Genomic DNA, 20621 nt, shown 5'->3' on the forward strand with positions numbered 1-20621 from the left:
AATCTTGGAACCAGCTGAGCCTACCAGACTTCCTATCCCTATCAAACAATTTTAATCCATAATCAAAGAAATAAGTTATGACTTCAGATCTATTTCCCTAATCTCTGATTCTATTATCTGAACCAAGCCCTTCTTTTCCCAACTAAATAAGGGGGGACTGTTCCAAAATATTTTAGGCTTTGGAACATGGCATGATATTCTGCTGTGATTAATTTTCTCAGCTTCTCGAATTCAACAACTAATTCTTTCTCCTTTGATTAGTTAAGGAGCTGGCACCATGTGATAATCTCACAATTTGGGATATTTTAGGTGGTGTGAAAAACTGCCCTAGTACTTCCAGTTCAAGCATGAGTTTGTGTCTTTGTTTGCCAGCACAATGTAATTGTTGGCCCCCAGTACTTCCATAAGTATTGGAGTCATTATATTTTCTCAGGTGCTTATTAGATTAGTTGAAGACTACGAAAATTTTGTTTCTCAACATAGAGGTAATTAAATTAAATAAATTTTCTAAAGATCAAAAGAAGGAAAAACTTACCAGCAGATTTAATTCTAAAATGTCCATTCCCAGTAATTAGTTATCTAACAATATATATGTAGATGAGTACATAGAATTATGACCCTGAGAAATTTGTGCCATTGGAATGCCTAAAGATTAGTGTTTTCCAGTTAAAATGCCATTTTTATTCAAACAGAATGATGAAAATAATGTATCCAATGAAGCTTTGATGATTTAAAAATCTCGAGCTGTGCTTAAATCAAAATCGTGAGGATCGACAAAGAAATTAAACTTTATTTGAAATATTACGTTGTCAGAAATTACTTGATATAATTTTTTGTTCAGACACTTACAAACACTCATCCTTTGATTGGAGTTTACGTTCTGCCAAGTTGAATCGTAGCGAAGTCTCTGTAGTTACTGCTTGGTGGTGGAGAAGCCCTGCCTATCCTATAACCCACTGGGCACCCCCCTTTTTAAGCTGCCAAAAAGTACCATACTATTTTTGAGAGTGCACGTACTCATTTAGCGACTTGGTTTAGCGACAATTCAAAGTTAAGACGCAGTGGCAGCATAAGCCATAAGCGTAATTGTACGTAGTTGTGTGCGACCCAAACCAGAGTGAAAAGACATTTAAAAGTTATAAATCTCCACATATGGCATAAATTATAAAAAGCACATGTAAAAACATGAAATTTTTTTGGGGGGAAATCAGCCAAAAAATTTTTATTTGGAAATTGGCAAATGATACTGTGCAGTTTTAAAAATCGCCAAAGAATAAGTCAAAACGTGAAATTCAGATTTTAAAATCACCAAATACAGTGTAATGTTGAATTGCTAGAGTCAAAATTTGCAAACTAGCTTAAAAATCAACTAATAATATACATCACCATATTGAATATAGCCAAAGAACACTAATAATGTTGTATGAGCATACAGTATTGTCGATACCGTCGTCACCTTGAAATCAGCTGACGACAACTAAAATAAAGATTGATAATTGCTGTTTTGACAATATACTTTTAATTGATAATAGAAAATAAAAAAAAAATCTTGAATTATTTTAGACTTCTTTCAGTACATATGTCATGATGTCGGCTAAAACTAGAAATTAGCTGATGAAATTGAATGTCGTGCTTTAAGCCCAGTTTATTATCGAACATAAATATAAATTTATTGTGTACTATGTAATTGAGAACTTTTAAAGAAACAATGAGTTTGTCTCAGACTTTTTATTCCATCTGCAGAGACTCCATTCTGTCTTGGGTAAATTGAATTAGTTTTAGCATTTAGTTTTTATGATCTCATCTAGCTTATTCTTGAATTTGTTTACCTTGTTACTGTTCACTACATCTGTGGGAAGTCTATTCCATGTGTTTGGTATTTTGTATGTTCGGAAATTACCACATTGAGTTGTGTTGTATCTTCAATTCCAGTTTTCATTAGTTACCTCTGGACTGATTTCTGCTGAGTGTGAAAAGGTTGTTGTAATGTACATTTGTTATCCATTTAAGAATTCTGAATCTCTCTCTCAGCTGTCCCCTTATTCATCGAGTTTGTAGATCAAATATGTTCATTCTAACGTTCCAATTTCTGTCCGTATTCAAATTGTTTTGGTGGCCTAAATATGTACCGATTCCAATCTATCTACATCCTTCTGAATACTTAGAGCATAGAATTGGACTCAGTATGCTAGATTTGCTCTGACTAGTGATGTTTACAACTGCAGTAAAAAAAAAAAATTCCTATATTTGAATTGTCTCAAGTAATTGTAACTAAAATATTTAGTAATAATGTATATTCATAATTAATTATTTTAATTTCTAAATACTCAGGCTGGTGCTGACAATATTCAGACTTGGGATGGAGTGCTGCAAGGTGAAAGACTAAGAACAATGTCTTGCTCCGATAAAATTGCACGTTGGAATATCATAGGTTTACAAGGGGCTTTGTTATCGCACTTCATGGAGCCTATATACCTGGAGTCAATTGTCCTTGGGTCTCTCTTCAGTGCAACACATATGTATAGGTAAGTTTCGCAAAGGTTTTCAAACTAATGTATTTATACTTTAGTTTTGTATTTTTTATTGCACAATATCCAAGAAAAGGTAGGCTCAACTTACTTTTGAAATGGACTTTTAGAATAGGTTGTGAATTTTAGTACCTCTTCATAAATGCATACCAAAGGGGTTCTGGCTTTTGTTAAGCAGTAAAACTTGATAAGTAACACGGTCTATATCATAGCATACACTGAAATATTTTACATGTATTCAATAGATAATAGCAATTTCACTTAGTTTTACCCTGAAACAAACTACTTTATACACCATTCAGTTCAAGGGTTTTATTTACAATGTGAATAGGTGGTGTAGCAAGAAATCATAATAAATACTGTTGCTGATATTTAGTCTTATTAATAGTTTAATGTTCATGTGAGTTGGTGTTACTTAACACACTCAATCTTAACTCTACAGACATTGTAATAAACTTGGGTATGTTAAGGTGTTACTATGTAAACTATGTAATGTACTTTTAAATTTTAGTCGTTCCGACACTGTTACAAACCTTAAGCTATTTATTAAGGATTATCTTTCTGTGAAACTGGAAGACTAGCCATCAAGTCTTTTAAACGGGGTGGCAACTACCTTACCCGCTAGTTAATGGGTGGGGCCGGTTAGTTGGGGGTTGCCGGCTACCTCTCCTGCTCACACACCAGTGTATTCAAGCCACTTTTTCTTATATAAATATCTCTTATATAAACTATGAAGACTTCAACAAAACAAGAGGATGAGAAATAACATAGAATAGTATGACTGAGTGTACCCTCAACCAAGAGAACTCTAACCCAAGACAGTGGAAGACCATGGTACAAAGGGTATGGCTCTACCCTTGACTAGAGAATAATGGTTTTATTTTGGAGTGTCCTTCTCTTAGAAGATCTCCCTACCATTGCTAGTCTTTTCTACCCTTAGCCAAAGGAAAGTGGCCACTGAACAATTACCTTGCAGTAGTTAACCTCTTGGGTGAAGAAGAATTTTGTTGTAATCTCAGTGTTGTCAGGTGTATGAGGACAGGAGAATATGTAAAGAATAGGCCAGACTATTTGGTATATGTGTAGGCAAAGGGAAAATGAACCGTAACCAGAATAAAGAATCCAATGTAGTACTCAGTGGCCAGTCAAAGGACCCCATATCTCTGTAGTGGTAGTATCTCAACGAGTGGCTAGTGCCCTGGCCAACCTACTACCTACTAGGGAGTGGTTTGCCTCAGTGGCAGTTATTTGGTCATTTGCGCTAAAAGTGGTCCGAGGGATTCTTCGCCTTCGGGGTCTTCCCAAAACAGCTGGTTGCTAGATCTCTTCCGAGGTCAGTCGAGTAACAGCATAAACCAGCTAACTCCAGGGCAACCTTGGGTATTCGGGGAAGTTGCTGCTTTCTCTAGAGAAGTAACTTTGCCCCGGTCCCCTGGGAGAGTCTTAATTTCTTTCTGATGTTTTGCATGTTTGGCCGTTGCGGGGTGTTGCCGGGCCGCCTTCTAAGGACATCTTGATGGAACTAATGCAGCATGGGGCCCAGAGAAGACTTTCTCGAACATCCTCCAAAGTGGAAGTCCTTTCGCCGGTGGGTGCTGTGATTGACGCATTTGCTGTCTGTGACGATGAAGTTTCGCCTTCTACTCCTGCGTGCCAACGAGACCATCTCGCCCGCTTGGCTCCCCATCGCCGTCCTTTTGCTGACGAGGAGACCACTCTCCATCCTACAGGGACCGTAGTTCTTTGCAATCGTTCAGACGTTTTCCTTTGCCCTATGTCAGGAGACAGCGCTCCATCTTTTGAGATCAACGATCTTCTCGGCCTTCTCCTACTTGTGATAGTTACTCGACAGTAGCTTGCGATCGTCACTTTCGTGCTCCTGGATGCTCCACCCCTCCCTGAAGGGTTCAGGGAACCTTCAAATAGGTTTGCTGGTTTTGCTATCATTCCAAACGGCCCCTGGAAGACCCCGCAAGAGGATGTTCAGATGTTTGTACAGATTGACCAAGGTAAGCAACCTGCTCCCCCTTAGTTCCAGATACTGACAGACTGGTCCCCATGGAAGCGATATCCACCTGCAGGCCTACCTAAGGGAACTGGACATGTCAACTGTGGGGAAACCACCAATATGGTTTGAAACCCTGGTTAGGACAGTCAGGCAAGCTGTAGTGGATTACAACCCAGCAGGGACAGAAGTTCATCCCACCCCAGCACAACCTTCTAGGCAGAAACCAACTGTCGCTTCAACACCCAGGATTCTCCTGGAAAACTCTGTATCCTTTTCCTCCTCTTCTGCTTCTATAACCGACCCTAGGAGGAGACCAGCTTCTTTCAGGGCCTCGTACCCCATCAGGAGACCCCGCGGAACTGCAAGAGGAATTGCCAATGTCCAGTAGGACTTCTCTCGTGTGCAGTTGACCATGGTCCTGACGACAAATAAGAGGAGGAGGAGGATTGAGAAACGGACTCAACCTCCGGCTGATCGTAAAAATAATTGTTCAAACCTAGGCTTGAGATCCCCGCGGGAGATTACCCTCGTGCGTACGTTTCGGCCTTCTCCTATAGAGGTTGTACCATCGGAGCTTCGACCTATCTGCAGGCCACCACCTGAAGATGATGAACCTTTTGCAAGAGAGGTTTAGACCGCTACGGGACAGTTGGAGCCTTCCAGACCTTCCTTGCTGTAGGAATACCTGCCGCCAGAAGTCTGAGGACACCAAGACGGTGCACAAGAACTCCATGGCACACGCAGCAGTTCTGCAAGAGACAGCTAGAGGGTCCTCTCCAATGGCGGGACTGTCAGCAAGTGTCTTTCTCCCTGTTGATGATCTTGATCCATTTCGGGCTCCTATGGGTGAAAGCTTGGAGGTGGATGATGACATGGACCTCGATAAAGACCACCTCCCTAGGGCTGCAAGTCTCAAGTTCAGCTCAGAAGCCGAACAGAAGGAATCTGAGTAAACCCTCTGGCAACTCATAGCCTGCATGAGGGCCATCAATGGGTTGGCTAACCCAGAGACAGCTAGTCAGGCAGGCAAAGATAGTCTTGGACCATGTCTACAGTACTCGACAACCACGCAAGGCCAGTGCAGCCCTGCCGTGGTCGAAGGGGTTGATGGCAGCTGGGAAGGAGGTGTTTTCACAGATTGCCAGCTCCTCTAGCTCGCTTTGAGCAAGTTTGTCCTCCAAACTCCCATCTCCATTCATCCAGCTGAGGTGATATTACGAGATCATGGACGAGCCCTTTTCAGCTTTGCCCCTTGATTCCTCCATAGAATGTTTCGGGAGTCTCATTCGAGATGCTTTCTGGGCTTTCCGCCTCCTTTTTGGCATTTGGATCCTAAACATGGAGAAGGTTGCGAAGTACGCCATGCAGGCTATGTCATGACTTTATCTGTGTTTGGGATCATTGGGCCACCTTGTTCGAACTGAGGATTGGTCCAAGGATTTGACAAGGAAGTCCTTGGAAACCTTTCCTTGTGGAGCACTCACACCATAAAGTTTCTTGCTCACCAGGGTGTTAACCTGTGGGCAAAGGAAATTCTTAGGTGAGATGCCGTAATTCAAAGGTTCCACGGACAGGTCCCCAAGGCTGAGATCACGAAGCTCAGCAACTCAATTCTTGGCGACTCGACGCTGTTTGAGTTGGAAGAGGTTGAGAGAGCGGCAGAGCGATGGAGAAAGTCCACCAAGAACTCCCTTCTCCACGTGGCTCCAACATCCAGGTTCTATGGTAAGGCACCACCACCACCTACCAAGAAACAACTGAAGACCACCAAACCCTCGACCAGGAGGGTGGCAGCAGGGTCTTCTAAGATGATGTTCAAAGAGCACTTTCCTGCCAAAGATCCAAAGGGCTCCAAAACCTCTAGAGGTGGTAAAGGAAGCGGCAAAAGTTGCTCCCTCTAGGGAGGGTAATCCTCTCACCTGCTCACCGGTGTGGGGATGCCTGTAACGCCACTGTTAGCGGTGGCTGCAGCACGAGGCTGATCTTTTGAGAATCTCCGTGATTTGTTCAGGGTATCGCGCCCCATTCACTCAATCTCTCTCTCCACTGACTTGGGATCTAGTTCCATCGAGCTCCTATTGAATGGAATCCGCAAAGGAACTGCCAAAATCCAGACCATTTTGGAGAAGGGCGCTTTCTAGGAGGTCCTCAATGACTCTCCAGGCCTCTCCAGTCTACTCTTGTGAAAAAGGCATATGGAGGCTGGAAACCCGTCTTCAATCTCTCGGCTCAGAACAATTTACTCCTTCAGACTTTCAGGATGGAGATGGCAGACATGGGTCATACAACCAGTAAGACTACCGGACTTCATGTGCACACTGGATCTTAAGGACACATACTTCCAGATCCCAGTCCATCCGTCCTCAAGGAAGTATCTCCTGATCATACACGAGAACAGGCAATACCAGTTCAAGAGGCTGCGCTACGGTCTTTCCACGGCACCCCAGATCTTAACGAGGGTGTTCGCCCTACTGTCATCTTGGGCTCACAAGATCCGCAATAGCCTCTTTAGAATCCTAGCTGATGCAGTGGGGACCCTTCTTCATGACTGAGATAAACTAAAGTCTTGCCTGGATTTTGGGATCGTGATAAACCTAGTGTACTTGGGTGTGATTATAGACACCAAACTGCAGAAAGTATTCCCATTAGATGAAAGAGTACTCTGGCTGTGGGAGATAGCAAACCCCTTCCTTAGATGACAAGAGCATCCCACCCAACATTGGTTGTCTCTTAGGTTGCCTAGCATCCCTGGTCCGTCTAGTACCCAACTCGTCGCCTCAGGATTCGATCCCTTCATTGTCAACTGAGTTGTAGGTGGAGTCAGCATACTAACTCTCCTGATAAAGTAACTACTGGATATGCAGTGGTGGGTGATAGATGAGAATCTCTGCAGAGGGACAGACCTTCTTGTCCCTCCCCTGGAATTGATGCTCTACACAGAAGTCAAAAGAAGACTGTGGGGCCACATGCTACACCTCACGTTCTCAGGGCTATGGTGCGAGTCTGAAAGGTACCAGCTCATAACCTAGAGATGAGGGCAGCCTTCCTAGCTCTTCAACATTTCTTATGGGGTCAATCTGTGGTGCTGATGAGCGACAACACCACAGCTGTGGCTTACTTAAACAAACAAGGTGGTTCCCTTTTGCAGCCCCTATGCCATCTAGCAGTAGAGATGTTAAGATGGACAGTAGACAATAGTTGTGTCCCTATCAGCTTGATTATTCCAGGCAAGAGGAATGTGCTCGCGGCTCACAGACAATTTTAGCAGAGTGACTCAGATAGTAGGTTCCAAATAGTCTGAATCATTTGATAGCCAACAAACTCCCGACTTAGTGGGGTTCCCCGACTGTCGATCTATTCGCATCATCCCGAAACTTCAGATGATGTGAAGGGTGCTCAACAAGACTAGAGCATTCAACAACATAATCATGACGCTCTTAGCTCCGCTATGGCATCACATGGTGGTTTCCCGGACCTTCTGCAGCTTCTGAGAAATTTACCTCCGCAACAAGATCTACTCAGACAACCGCACATGAACATCTACCACAAGGCTGTAGCTTCTCTTCATCTTTATGCCTGGAGACTATCAAGCATCTCTCACAGAGAGGCTTTTCGCAACAGGTTTCGAAAAAGATGCCTGGATACCTACGAAGATCCTCGGTAACAGTCTACCAGGCCAAGTGGACTGTATTCTATGGTTGTCATGGAAGGAGTATCTCTCCCCTTGATGTCACTACTCTAGTAATAGTGGAGTTCCTAGTTTGTTATTTCTTATTTTGATAAAATTACTGTTATTTTCTTTTATTCTTGAAGATTATGCATTATCAACTATACACACACTATCATTAACAAGAATAAGTGCACCAAAAAACCTTTGTTTTAATCAATCTTTAAATGGTTCAGCATGGTTTTTATGTCTAGAAAGAAATAATATAATGTATATACAGTAAAATCTCGCCAGTCCAGACCGTCAGATTTGCTGATAGTAAGTTTGCTAATGATGGCCTGAGGTATCATTATTAATGATGGTCAAGAATCTCTTTAATTTGGTGTAACAATACTACAAATATATTTTTATAGATAATAGCCTGTTGATTAATAGTTATGATTAATACAAACCAGCAGGGAAATTAGTCAGCAATAGCAGTTTACAATTAAATAGAGTAGCCTTACTGAAAGTCATGCATATTTAGTGTATTCTAGGATTTCATAAACAATTCTTATAACTAATAAAATAATTGGCAAGGGTATTTTTCCTTTGTTGTTAAAAAGTAGTCTAGCCTACCTTGCTTAACACCCGAAAGTTCCAATGCTACATTAACAAAATTTTGCTACATAGCATTGTCAACTTCGTTTTTCACACAACTGTACTTTACAATATAGCTGTTAATGTTACCCAAAGAATAATGATCAGAAAGTTTGGTCTTTGTGAAAACACTTGATTAGGAATTTTATTCACTCTTCAATTGTGATAGAAGGGCTAACTGGCTTACTCTGCCAAGTGTCCAAAAGCTATGCTGTCAATCTGAATTTTGTATTTTCGCTTCACTGTAATGTACGCTAGAAAATGTCGCTGACAGATGATAATCAGTAAGTTGAAATTTTAGCAACAAGAACTTAAATTTTTATTTATTAACTAGCTTAGCCCATCCAATGTGTGTGTGATGAATGAAAACAAATGATGGCGTTCGGTACGGTATTGTACATTTCCTTTGCCTTTTTAGAAATGAAAAATGTAATTCAGAAGAAAAAAAATTGTAATAAAAGATTTTTTTAATACAAAATTAAAACTATTGAGAATATTGCCAACCAAGAAAACCAGAACTGATAACAGGTGATCAGAATGACCATTTGTGTGTGACATCGTAAGAACACTTTGATTTTTCACTATGAGTGAACTGATATTTTAATATTTATAGTTTGTTATTTACGAGCTACATTAATATTAGATTATTCTAAAGTACATTTTAATCAAGATTACTTTTTTTATACAAGAAATTACAACATTTGTCATTTGTTAAATGTACAAAAAGTGTGTGAAGTTATGGAATTTAAGATCTTTATATTTACCAATTCAAAACTAGGATGCACAGTTATTTTAAATTGCCATAATATTTCATGGTTTTATAAATTGAAATGGTATCAGATTGCCTTTGTGTTTTGTTTTATTATTTTATAAAACTACATCGCAAAATATTTTTGTAGTTAAAGTATTTTATTTGCAATTCCATTCGGATAATCACTAATAGTTAGAAATAAGAAGTCCTGGTATGCCCAAAATCAGGATGAAAGGTCTGGATTAGGTAGATTTTATGAAGTCTACAGTCATTTTATCGACGCGATATAGTGTACATGAATATGCAGTATTTGGCAAAGTGACTTTGGCTATAATTTTTTTTTTCTTTTTTATCATTATTATTATTATTATACAAGATCTATTTAACATGTAAAAACTTTTTTCAGAGCGGTATGTGGACGCATCGAGCAAACAGTACAAGGTCTACCGCCCCCATTCAAATTAAATCAGCCAAAGATGAATCAAGGGAGCTCTACTGAGTCTCGACAGCCACAGAAGGCTCCAACTATTGCTGTTAACTGGGATTGCGGTAAGGTTATATTTTAAATGTACCTTTGCTTAATTATTAAGGGAGCTTCACTAAAGCCCAATTTCATATGTAGATTAGTTTGAGTGAAGAATCTCAGAATAGTATTAGGATCAAAACCTGACTGTTACACACTAAAATTTCAGGCAGCTGAAGGTGTCTTCATTGTCATGTTTTTAATGCTAGTTCACCATTTTTATTACAATATCGGGAGCGTTAAGTTTGTTACACACAAACTACAGTATATAGTGCACATGCGCTGTAGAGAGTCCATGTCTAGATAAACACACACACTCTCTCTCAACTTATGTAATATTTTATTTCTTCCTGCATAATGAATTGGATGTATTTTAGTTTTATAATGAAAAAAAAAGACTATTCCAGAGAACAGTGAAACACTCGAATTGAAAATTTCATTTTTTTTTTTTTTTCCTCCAAAGAAATCTCTTTAAATGTAGCATAAGATAAGAACATGAAATATATTCTACTCTAATTTAGTCCCCTTCAATTTGTAGAAGATTAGCAATGGTCAGAATGAAAAAACATACGAAGACAGCTCTGATTGATTTAGGAGCTAACGGAACTGGTGGGTAGAATAGACTGTTACATTTAATTACCCGGTTAATGTTGTACAAGACTAACTACTTAAAAGTTGAGTTTATTATAATTGAACAGATTTCGATATGATGTTAATTTTAAAAAGCTTTACTAAAAATGTACAAATTATTAATTAATGAATTTAAATAATTCTTCTAATAGAACATTCAAGCATATGGTGATTGAATGATGATAATTCAATTTCTATAATGAGAGAATCTTTTCTTTTAACTAATTTTTGTAGAAATAATAGTTGATAAAAAAGGAATAAAATAAGATAAACAAATCTCGTCTTGTCAACAACAAATTGTTGGTAAAATATTTAGGTGACGTGGGTGAGACTCGGAGTCAGAGGAGGAGAACCGGTGATGGTTGAAGAATACTGTACTACGTATCACGTTCTGTGTGATTTGAACGTGTATGCCAACATAATAATACATGAAAGTAGACCTTACATAATCATGAATAAGGACTAGAATCACTTGTACATTATTTTGGTCATTCTCGTCTACCAGTTTTAATCCTCGTCCAAGCACTCGAGCATTCACCTCTCTCACCACTCCATCAACATACAAGTTAAACAACCACGGTGACATCACACATCCCTGTCTCAGTCCCACTCTCACCGGAAACCAATCACTCACTTCATTTCCTATTTTAACACATGCTTTACTACCTACCTTTGTAGAAACTTTTCACTGCTTGCATCAACCTTCCATCAACTCCATATAACCTCATCACATTCCACATTGCTTCCCTATCAACTCTATCATACGCTTTCTCCAGATCCATAAACGCAACATACCAAGTGACATAAAGTATACTGTATATTGGGTATCTCAATTCTTGGCATGCACATACTGAACGCTCATGCATTAAGCATCTTACTGTAATTAGTGTCAAACAGCTCAGCAGTTGGCTGTATTAGGATGTGGTTTGAAAATTTTGCAAGGTACTTCCAGAAGTAAGGTGATTTACCGATGTGTGTTTTGTATAATATCAAAAGTTCAATAGCCTAGTTGAATCGGCAGTTATGGGTGATTTATCAGAGTTCTGAAGACAGGTCCAAATAGTCTAAATTACATTGAAAAATAAAATGTTAATTATTATGGAACTCTTATACCGAAGTACTTGAAGTGTCTAGGTTTTAGGTCTATTCCAGTAATCATTGTATTTTTTTGTGCTTTTCAGAGGATGATCAGCTTGAAGTTCTCAATGCTATGACAGGAAGACAAGAAGGAGACACTAGCTCAAGATTATGCAAGAGAAGTTTCCTTGCTAAGTTTGTTGAACTTTTGCCTCATATTCCTACCATAACAGACATCAACACCAGAGAATTGAAGAATTTATCGTATGGAGATATAAAGGCATTTTCAACAAATTATGAGGTAAGGGAAATTAAGGTTACCTTTGGTGGGTGATCAATAACCTTATTTTGCAAGGTAGAAAGAGTAAATACCTCATTTAGATAGTTAACTTTTCACCCCTGTTTTTAATGGCTGCAGATTACATTATAGTAATTAACTTAATATATTGGCTTGCTGTCACCGAGGTGAGCCAACATGTTTTGTAAACTTAGTTATTGGGTACTAAAAGGTTTTAATTTTATGAAATTTATAAGCCTTAGTAACAGGAGTTCAGAAAACTATCTTATGCCCTGGATATGCCTTGTAATTTTAATCTCATACATGAGCATCCTTCCATCATCTTGCTGAGAGTTGAGGAGGTAGTCAAAGTACATGCTGAAATAGCTCATAGGTAATATCTAAAATTGTAAGGGGAACATTCATAATCTTAGGATTAATAGTTGAAATTTTACAACTGTGTTCTGATGATCACTTATTGGATACCTGTTTTATTTGATAAAATTTACCACTACAAAATAACAAAAATTGATTCTGAATGCTCCAAATTGTATACTGAATACTAAATTTGGTAGCCAAAGTAAAGTTACCAGGATCGTCAGTATTGTATTAAATACAAATTTAGATATTTAATGTATAATTTTTTTTTATAGTATAACTTGAGAAAAAAATTAGGTAAATGAAATTAAATACTAGTTAATGATATCAAATAATAACTGTTAGTACATAAAAAGCATTGAATAAAATGCCAAATTTAAGAGTTGTATTTTACAAAGATCAGTACTTTGGATCTGGCAGTGGTTTACAGCTTTGCTCAGCTTTTTGTTCCCACTGCAGGAAACTGTGTACTTTTTTTATTGAACAGATAGTAAAAGGGGAAACCAATTTTTGGGGAGATGGTGTGGTATCTCTAAGGACTTGCTGTGAAAGGCTAGAACAGAAAATTTAGTACTACGCAAATACCAAAGAAATATCTCCTTTGCTGTAGAAGCAGTAACAGTATCAATGACCCTAGTTGTCAGGATGCCAGAAAACTCGAAATTAATCAGTCCGTCTAGAACCATTTGTAGGTTGTCTCAGGGCACGGCTGACCCGTGAGGTACTACCGATAGAGTGTTATTGGGTCCTTTGATTGTCCAGACAGTACTACATGGGATCCTTCTCTCTCTCTCTCGTTACAGCTCATTCTTTCCTTATCTACAGCTAAACTGAGTAGTCGAGCCTATTCTTTCCACATTCTCCTCTTTCCTCTTACACCTGACAACATAGAGATTACCAAACAATTCTTCGCTCAAGGGGTTAACTACTGCACTGAAATTGTTCAGTGACTAATTTCCTCTTGCCAAGGGTAGAAGAGAGTAGCTATGATAAGCAGTTCTTCTAGGAGAAGGAAACTCCAAAGTAAAACCATTTTTCTCTTGCTTGTGGGTATACTCAGGCATACTATCCTTTCTCGTTTCTCTTCCTCTTAGTTTTATTTAGTTTTTATGGTGTACTTATGAAAGATTATTTTAATGTATTTACTGTTCTTGAAAAGTTTTATTTTAATTGTTCAATACTTCTTTTGTTGTTTATATCCTTGTTTCCTTCATCACTGGGTTATTTTTCCCTGTTGGAACCCCTGGGCTTATGGTTTCCTGCTTTTCCAATTAGGGTTGCAGCTTAGCCAGTAATAATAATACCAGTGTGTAAAGCATGGACTCTGTCATCATAATATATTATCGTACATACACATACCAAGGCACTTCCCCCAATCTTGGGGGTTAGCCAACATCAAACAAATGAAACAAAAGGGGACCTTTCGTCTCTATGTTCCTCCCAGCCTGACGAGGGACTGAACTGAATTCGGCTGGTACTGCTAGGGTGCCACAGCCCACCCTCCACCGTTATCTACCACAGATGAAGCTTCATAACGCTGAATCCCCTATTGCTGCTACCTCTGCGGTCATCCAAGGCGACCGGAGAAGCAGCAGGTCCTACCGGAACTGCGTCACAATCGCTCGCCATTCATTCCTACTTCTAGCACACTTTCTTGCTCCTCTCACATCAGTTCTCCAATCACCCAGAGCTTTCTTTACTCCATTCATCCACCCAAACCTTGGCCTTCCTCTTGTACTTCTCCCATCAACTCTTGCTTTCATCACCTTTTGCAGACAGCCGTTTTCCATTCTCTCAACATGGCCAAACCACCTCAACACATTTATATCCTCTCTAGTTGCTAACTCATTTCTTACACCCATTTTCACCCTCACTACTTCGTTCCTAACCCTATCTACTTAAGATACACCAGCCATACTCCTCAGACACTTATTTTTAAACACATTCAATTTCTGTCTCTCTGTCACTTTCATTCCCCACAACTCTGATCCATACATCGCAGTTGGTACAATCACTTAATCATACAGAACTCTCTTTACATTCATGCCCAACCCTCTATTCTTTACCACTCCCTTCACTGCCCCCAACACTTTGCATCCTTCACTTACTCTGTGACGTACATCTGTTTCCACTCCACCATTTGCTGCAACAACTGACCCCAAGTATTTAAACTGATCCACCTCCTCAAGTAACTCTCCATTCAACCTTGCACCACCTTCCCTTCTTGTACATCTCTTAACTTTACTCTTGCGCACATTAACTCCCAACTTCCTTCTGTCACTAATCTGCCAAGCTTCTCTTCCGCGTCTGCAACCAGTACAGTATCATCCGCAAACAACAACTGATTTACCTCCCATTCATGGTCATTCTCGTCTACCAGTTTCAATCCTTGTCCAAGCACTCGAGCATTCACCTTGACATTCAACCCTAACTGCTCTTTACACAAGTTTAAAATACCTGCAATTTTCATTGCTAAATTTACTATGAAAATTGTGGCAGTATGGTTGATGACTTTACTTCATCAGTTTGCTCAAGCTTGACCTTGGACTCGACATTTACAGCTCTTTAAATAAATTTAAAATCTATTCAAGTTTCATCACTACAATTAAAATTGTGACCGTATGGTTGATAACCGTAATGTGACTTTTTGCTTGACCTTAACCTTGGACTCGATCTTAACAGCGTTTTACAAGAGTTAAAAATCCCTGCAAGTTTCATTACAATTAAAATTTGACCCATATGGTTGATGACTAGAATTTGACCATTGGCTTGAATTTGGACTTGACCTTAGCATATATAAATTGGCTTGGAGTTTCATACACTCAAACATGAACCAAGTTGTGAAGTGTCTGTGACAAGTGTCCACACATATGGCTGATTTGAATTGGACGTTTTGCTTGACTGTGACCTTGACTTTCACCCTTCAATATTTAATCATTTACAGCTTTTTACACACACAAACAGGGGGTAAAACATAACCTCCTTCCAGCTTTGTTTGTGGAGGTAATTTATTACTCAACTACAGACACTTCGTTAACATAAAGCATGCTTCATTTAATTACATTAATATATGAAAACAAGAAAAACCTGAAGTTACGCAATTTAGCATTCAGTGGTCTTAGTTTACCTAACTGGAAAGCTGTTGTTTGTGAGACAATTTGATGTAGGATGGAAGTTGAGCTTTGATATGCTTGTAGGCTGGCTATCAACTGGGATGTAGGTTCTATGAGGTGCATGACGTAGTAATGACATCACTCATAGCAGACAAATTTCAGCTACTGAGGTGCTATCAAGATCTATTGGACCAAAATTCTAGCATTACATTGCCCATAGAGCATGGGAGACAATATTTCTTTGGTATTTGTTGTGTTGGATTCCTGTCGTAGCCTTTCACTGGAAATTCCTTGGAGACGACACAGCCCTTTCAACCCCAAAGCAACACAAATTACTAAAGTCCAATATTTTTTTTTTCGTATGAAAATGGGAGAATACTCTATTTAAAATCTTCATGATAAATCACTCCTTTATGTTTTTCATTCTAGTTATAAATATAAATTTTATGTAAAATAGTAAAACAGTTTTCTTCAAGTAAATTTATGGTAATTACAGTTAGACCTCGCTTATTGCGATGGGTTACGGAGACAATCGCGATAAGTGAAAATTCACAAGTAAATATTACACTAAGGTGGGCTAGCTCCTTACCTAAAAAGTCACTGCCACTTGCCACAAGCGGGTGCCCAGCTCCACAGTAAACACTGCCTAATAGTTTTAATTTGGTTTCTACAAGAGTTTATAATCATATGTACAGTGTACAGAACATTTGCACACATACACTATGTACATTACATTATTTTGCTAAGGTAAGTTTACACTGAGTTGTCAACATCCCCTTACTGTTCTGTATAGCAAAAGTTGTTCCTATCTAGTAATACTGTACTGTAACCTAATACTGATACTGTAATATATGTACAGTAATATTACTACAGTACAGCTTAACTGTACTTACTGTAATTGTTCATTGTTTTCGCTCAGGCGACTGTAGCCTTCGCCGCACAGTACAGTGTATGTTATTTATGCTTGCTTTCTTAAACAGAAATACAGCTTATTTTATAAACTAAAAACTTAAATATTTTTTATAAAAATTGTTTCTTTTAAATAAAGAAACAAAAAATGCATTTGATCACTTTTCAACAGCTGATTCTCTCTCTCTCTCTCTCTCTCTCTCTCTCTCTCTCTCTCTCTCTCTCTCTCACTCTTTCTTTCTCTCACTCTTTCTTTCTCTCACTCTTTCTTTCTCTCACTCTTTCTTTCTCTCACTCTTTCTCTTTCTCTCACTCTTTCTCTTTCTCTCACTCTTTCTCTTTCTCTCACTCTTTCTCTCTCTCTTTCTCTCTCTCTTTCTCTCTCTCTCTCTCGCTCTCTCTCGCTCTCTCTCTCTCTCTCTCTCTCTCTCTCTTTTATATTCAATTTAGTTTTGGAAGCAGTATTGCATTCTAGAAAATACAATTATTGAAATAATTGAGTTTTCATAATACATATACCGTATATTACTGTGTAAAGGACAGACCCATGTAAACGGCGAACCCAAAAATTCCCTTAAAGCGTTTTTATCATATACTTCATGTAATTGGCGGATGGCAATTTCAAGGCCAGCCTGTTGCTACACTTTGGTTATAAATATTTTATCACGTATAATCTTTATTCTTAATAAGATCTTTACGTAAAGCTTAGTATCATTGGTTATCACTTGCATGTGTAAATGCGTTAGTTTGTTCGTCATGATCAGCGATGAAACGTAAACAAAACTTTTTCTGTTTTAGGCAGCGTTTTTAAGAAAAACATGGCATACAATTGCTTTTATTTCATTTACATTGAATTTCTAACATATACACAGGTGTGTAAATGCATTTTTATGTTCGTTATGATCAGTGATGAAACATGAACTAATTATTATTATTATTACTAGCCAAGCTACAACCCTTGTTGGAAAAGCAAGATGCTATAAGCCCTAGGGCTCCAATAGGGAAAAATAGCCCAGTATATGAACTATTACCAACGTCAAAAACACAAGTCTTATGTAAACTATAAAAAGACTCATATAAGATTATAATTCGCTGTTTTTAATTATTAGTACGATATTAAAATGTGAATATTACATGCATCATAATTGGATACAGTTAAGTGAAACACCATGGAGAAGGGCGAAACAATATGACAGACGAGACGGGGAGGCGGTAGCGTGCGTGTGTTCATTCAGATTGCCCTGGCCTTGCAGTAGCCAAGTTCCTTCTTGCACATTCCCTCAGCCAAATCTACGCGAAATCAGTGAATTTGGGAAATGCGAGAAGTATTGGAAAATGGGAATGGGGATATGTGGAATGAGGGATTAAAAAGGGGTTTAGAATGATTGATAAGATGAAAATGACTAATGAATGTTAGAAAAGAAAAGATGAATGAAATCCTGAAAAATGAAGAGAATCAAGATTTGGAATGTGTGTGGGAGAGCAAAGTAAATGAGGGAAAAGGATTAAGGATATAATAATAATAATGTGAAGCCGATATACTAATATGCATGATAGGTTACATACGTGAGGTAATTCTGTGAAAGTGAATGGTCATATCAGTGGGATAAGAACTTGAAAGTGAATATAGGTTGACGACGGACTATGCAGATTTGATCAGCTAATTTGAATGGAAATACTGCATGAGATTATAATTCGCTATGTATTCAATTATAAATTTGATACTAAGATGTGAATATCACATGCATTATTATTGGATACAGTTGTTTAACATCAGTTTAACCAAAAACCAGTTTATTTCAATTATAGCTGTAATTTTTTACCACAGTAAATGGATACACTCTGTACAGAGAGAGCTAGGATAGTGGTGCACATCGCCCCCAGTGTAAAGGAGCGCAGGCTATTTGAAGTCATCGCCCAGCTTGAATTTTATTGCAATTTTTATGAGAATTTTTATTTAATAGGTATTGCATTGTTCTTAGTCATCCCAATACTGTTGCCAACTATTAGAAATAAAATTCTTAATGTTGAGTAAACAAATTTTTTTTTCTCGACCGCTATGTAAGAAATTGTGATTAACGAGGTCTGACTGTATATTTACCTCCTTAGCACGTAAGATGTCGGCGCACTGTGTTACTTTCCTTTATGTTTTGATGCTGTTTATTTTTTTTTTCTTCTTTTTTAGTGCCGAAGTTGCTAAATTATTTTTTTATTTTACAGATTTGTAAACGTAGCATGGTTTCAGCATTCAGCAGAGCTGGTCTTGGGCAATGGATAACCAAACCAATGGAAGAAGACAGTTTTTATTTGTGAACATTTTGTTTTTAAGGTTATAAGATTTTCAGTTTTAAAGGATATTTCATGTTATCATAGTCATTTATATACTTTTTATGCTGAAGTTCCCTTGGCAAATCAGGTTTTCCTGTCATTGCTAAGTCATATACTAACTCTTGTAACAAATAATTTTATTTTTTTCTTTTTCTTTTTTTTTTTTTTACCTTACCTTCAACACTATTAAATGTAAGGAATATTAATCAAGAGTTCAAATTTTGTGGAGCAGTGAAATTTTGTAGTTTTTGTAGGAAAATAAATGTTTCAGATTTAATTGAAAACCCAGTATTTTCAGTTTGATATCTTGAAGGCTCAAAAAGGCAGTATCAGTTTTCTCATTTCATGCTTCTCATACTGTGTTTTTTCATATCCAGAACTGAACCTTTATACTGTATAGTCATATAATCATTTACAATCACTGTAGACTACAATATAACATTGTGGAAAATTACTCACCGTCACCCAAGAGGAGGATATCTCTCGAGGTTAAATTGGCTCTCGGTTGTAGATTAAATAGTCTAGTAATTTTTCTAAGAACTATTGCCTTTTAGGAGGAACATTTAATTTTTACGCATCTGCACTAGTTGCTATTAAATAAAAAAAATTGGGTAGTAATTTTTCTTGATATGAAATGCCTGTTTATTTTATTTTTTTTTTGCCACCACCCCCTTTTCATAGTTATAGCTTTCGCACAAGTTCATAGGTACTATATAACTTTAATGATTTTATACACTGTTGCATATTAGTAATCTTAATGTACAGTACAAATCTGTATTTATAAAAATTAAGGGACTGATAGCGAATTTTAAGTAAATGCTGCCTAAAATGGATTTAATTACACCAAGAGGAAAAGTAGGTAGCTGCTAATAACTTTACCTTACTGTAATAACTAGTGTAGTAGACTGTATTACTATATTAATGTTGATCAGTATATATTTTTATGTGAAATGTTATGGTTTTCAAATGTCAAAAAAGCTTAATTTTATTTCCAATTCCACAAGTGCATTGAAAATCATTGAATTGGATTATGTTATCAAAGCATATGGATGTTCTATATATTTTCCAAAGTTGTTTAAATAGTTCAAGACAATAAGTTTATTCCTATACCATAATGCTGAGATTGTATGTATATGTGCAACTATATAAGTTTAGCAAGTATGGAGTGGTTAAACATGACCTTGTATCTGTTGGTTCTTTTTACACCTGTTAGATTGAGTGCATGTATTACAATGATTGAGTTAAAAGTTGTTTGTGAAATAGGAATTGACACAAGGGAAAAAATTAACGGGTTTTAAATTAAAGAATCAAAATTGGAGAACTATTTAACTTGAAAATGTTTACAACTTTTCTAGAAAGTGTGTGCGCTTACACATGGAGTTCCCAACTGGGTATGACCTATTATATTGTGGAACTGTTTTGAAATCTACAGCCATCCATTGATCAATTGTATTTGTAAGAGAAATTAGTGTAACTTAGTTTTATCTGTATTGTGCAAAGAAGTTTTTAATATTGAAAGCTATTGGAAATTGTTTGTGTATGCTGTAAGAGCACAAATCAATATACTTTTCACCCTGTTTAATATATTATTAATCCTGACATTATTTGTCCTTTGATTAAGGCAGTTTTACTACTTGCAATGTATTTGAGTTATTTGGTATTATTCCTCTTTTAACATCATCCAGCACAATCCCAGATGAAGCTGGTGGGGGATGGGTAATCTATTTAAAAGGGACTGCTAGGAAGCATAAGTCACAACTGGTGGTCAGTCTTATTGCCACTGTAGATTAACT

General features: G+C 37.7%; 1 protein-coding gene across 6 annotated transcripts in view; it reads left to right on the plus strand.

The window, feature by feature from the left end:
* Adar (Adenosine deaminase acting on RNA) overlaps positions 1–20405 on the plus strand; it is an 83857-nt gene extending 63452 nt beyond the window's left edge. For all 6 annotated transcript variants that reach the window (XM_068379868.1, XM_068379875.1, XM_068379864.1 and 3 more), the window contains exons 10-13: positions 2332–2525; positions 10000–10142; positions 11928–12124; positions 18721–20405. In XM_068379868.1, the coding sequence (XP_068235969.1) occupies positions 2332–2525; positions 10000–10142; positions 11928–12124; positions 18721–18813 (627 nt within the window). In that variant the 3' untranslated portion in view covers positions 18814–20405. The remainder of the gene's footprint in view (positions 1–2331; positions 2526–9999; positions 10143–11927; positions 12125–18720) is intronic.
* Positions 20406–20621: the final 216 nt, after the last annotated feature.

The sequence above is a fragment of the Palaemon carinicauda genome, chromosome 1, assembly GCF_036898095.1.
Source record: "Palaemon carinicauda isolate YSFRI2023 chromosome 1, ASM3689809v2, whole genome shotgun sequence".
Lineage (NCBI taxonomy): Eukaryota > Metazoa > Arthropoda > Malacostraca > Decapoda > Palaemonidae > Palaemon > Palaemon carinicauda.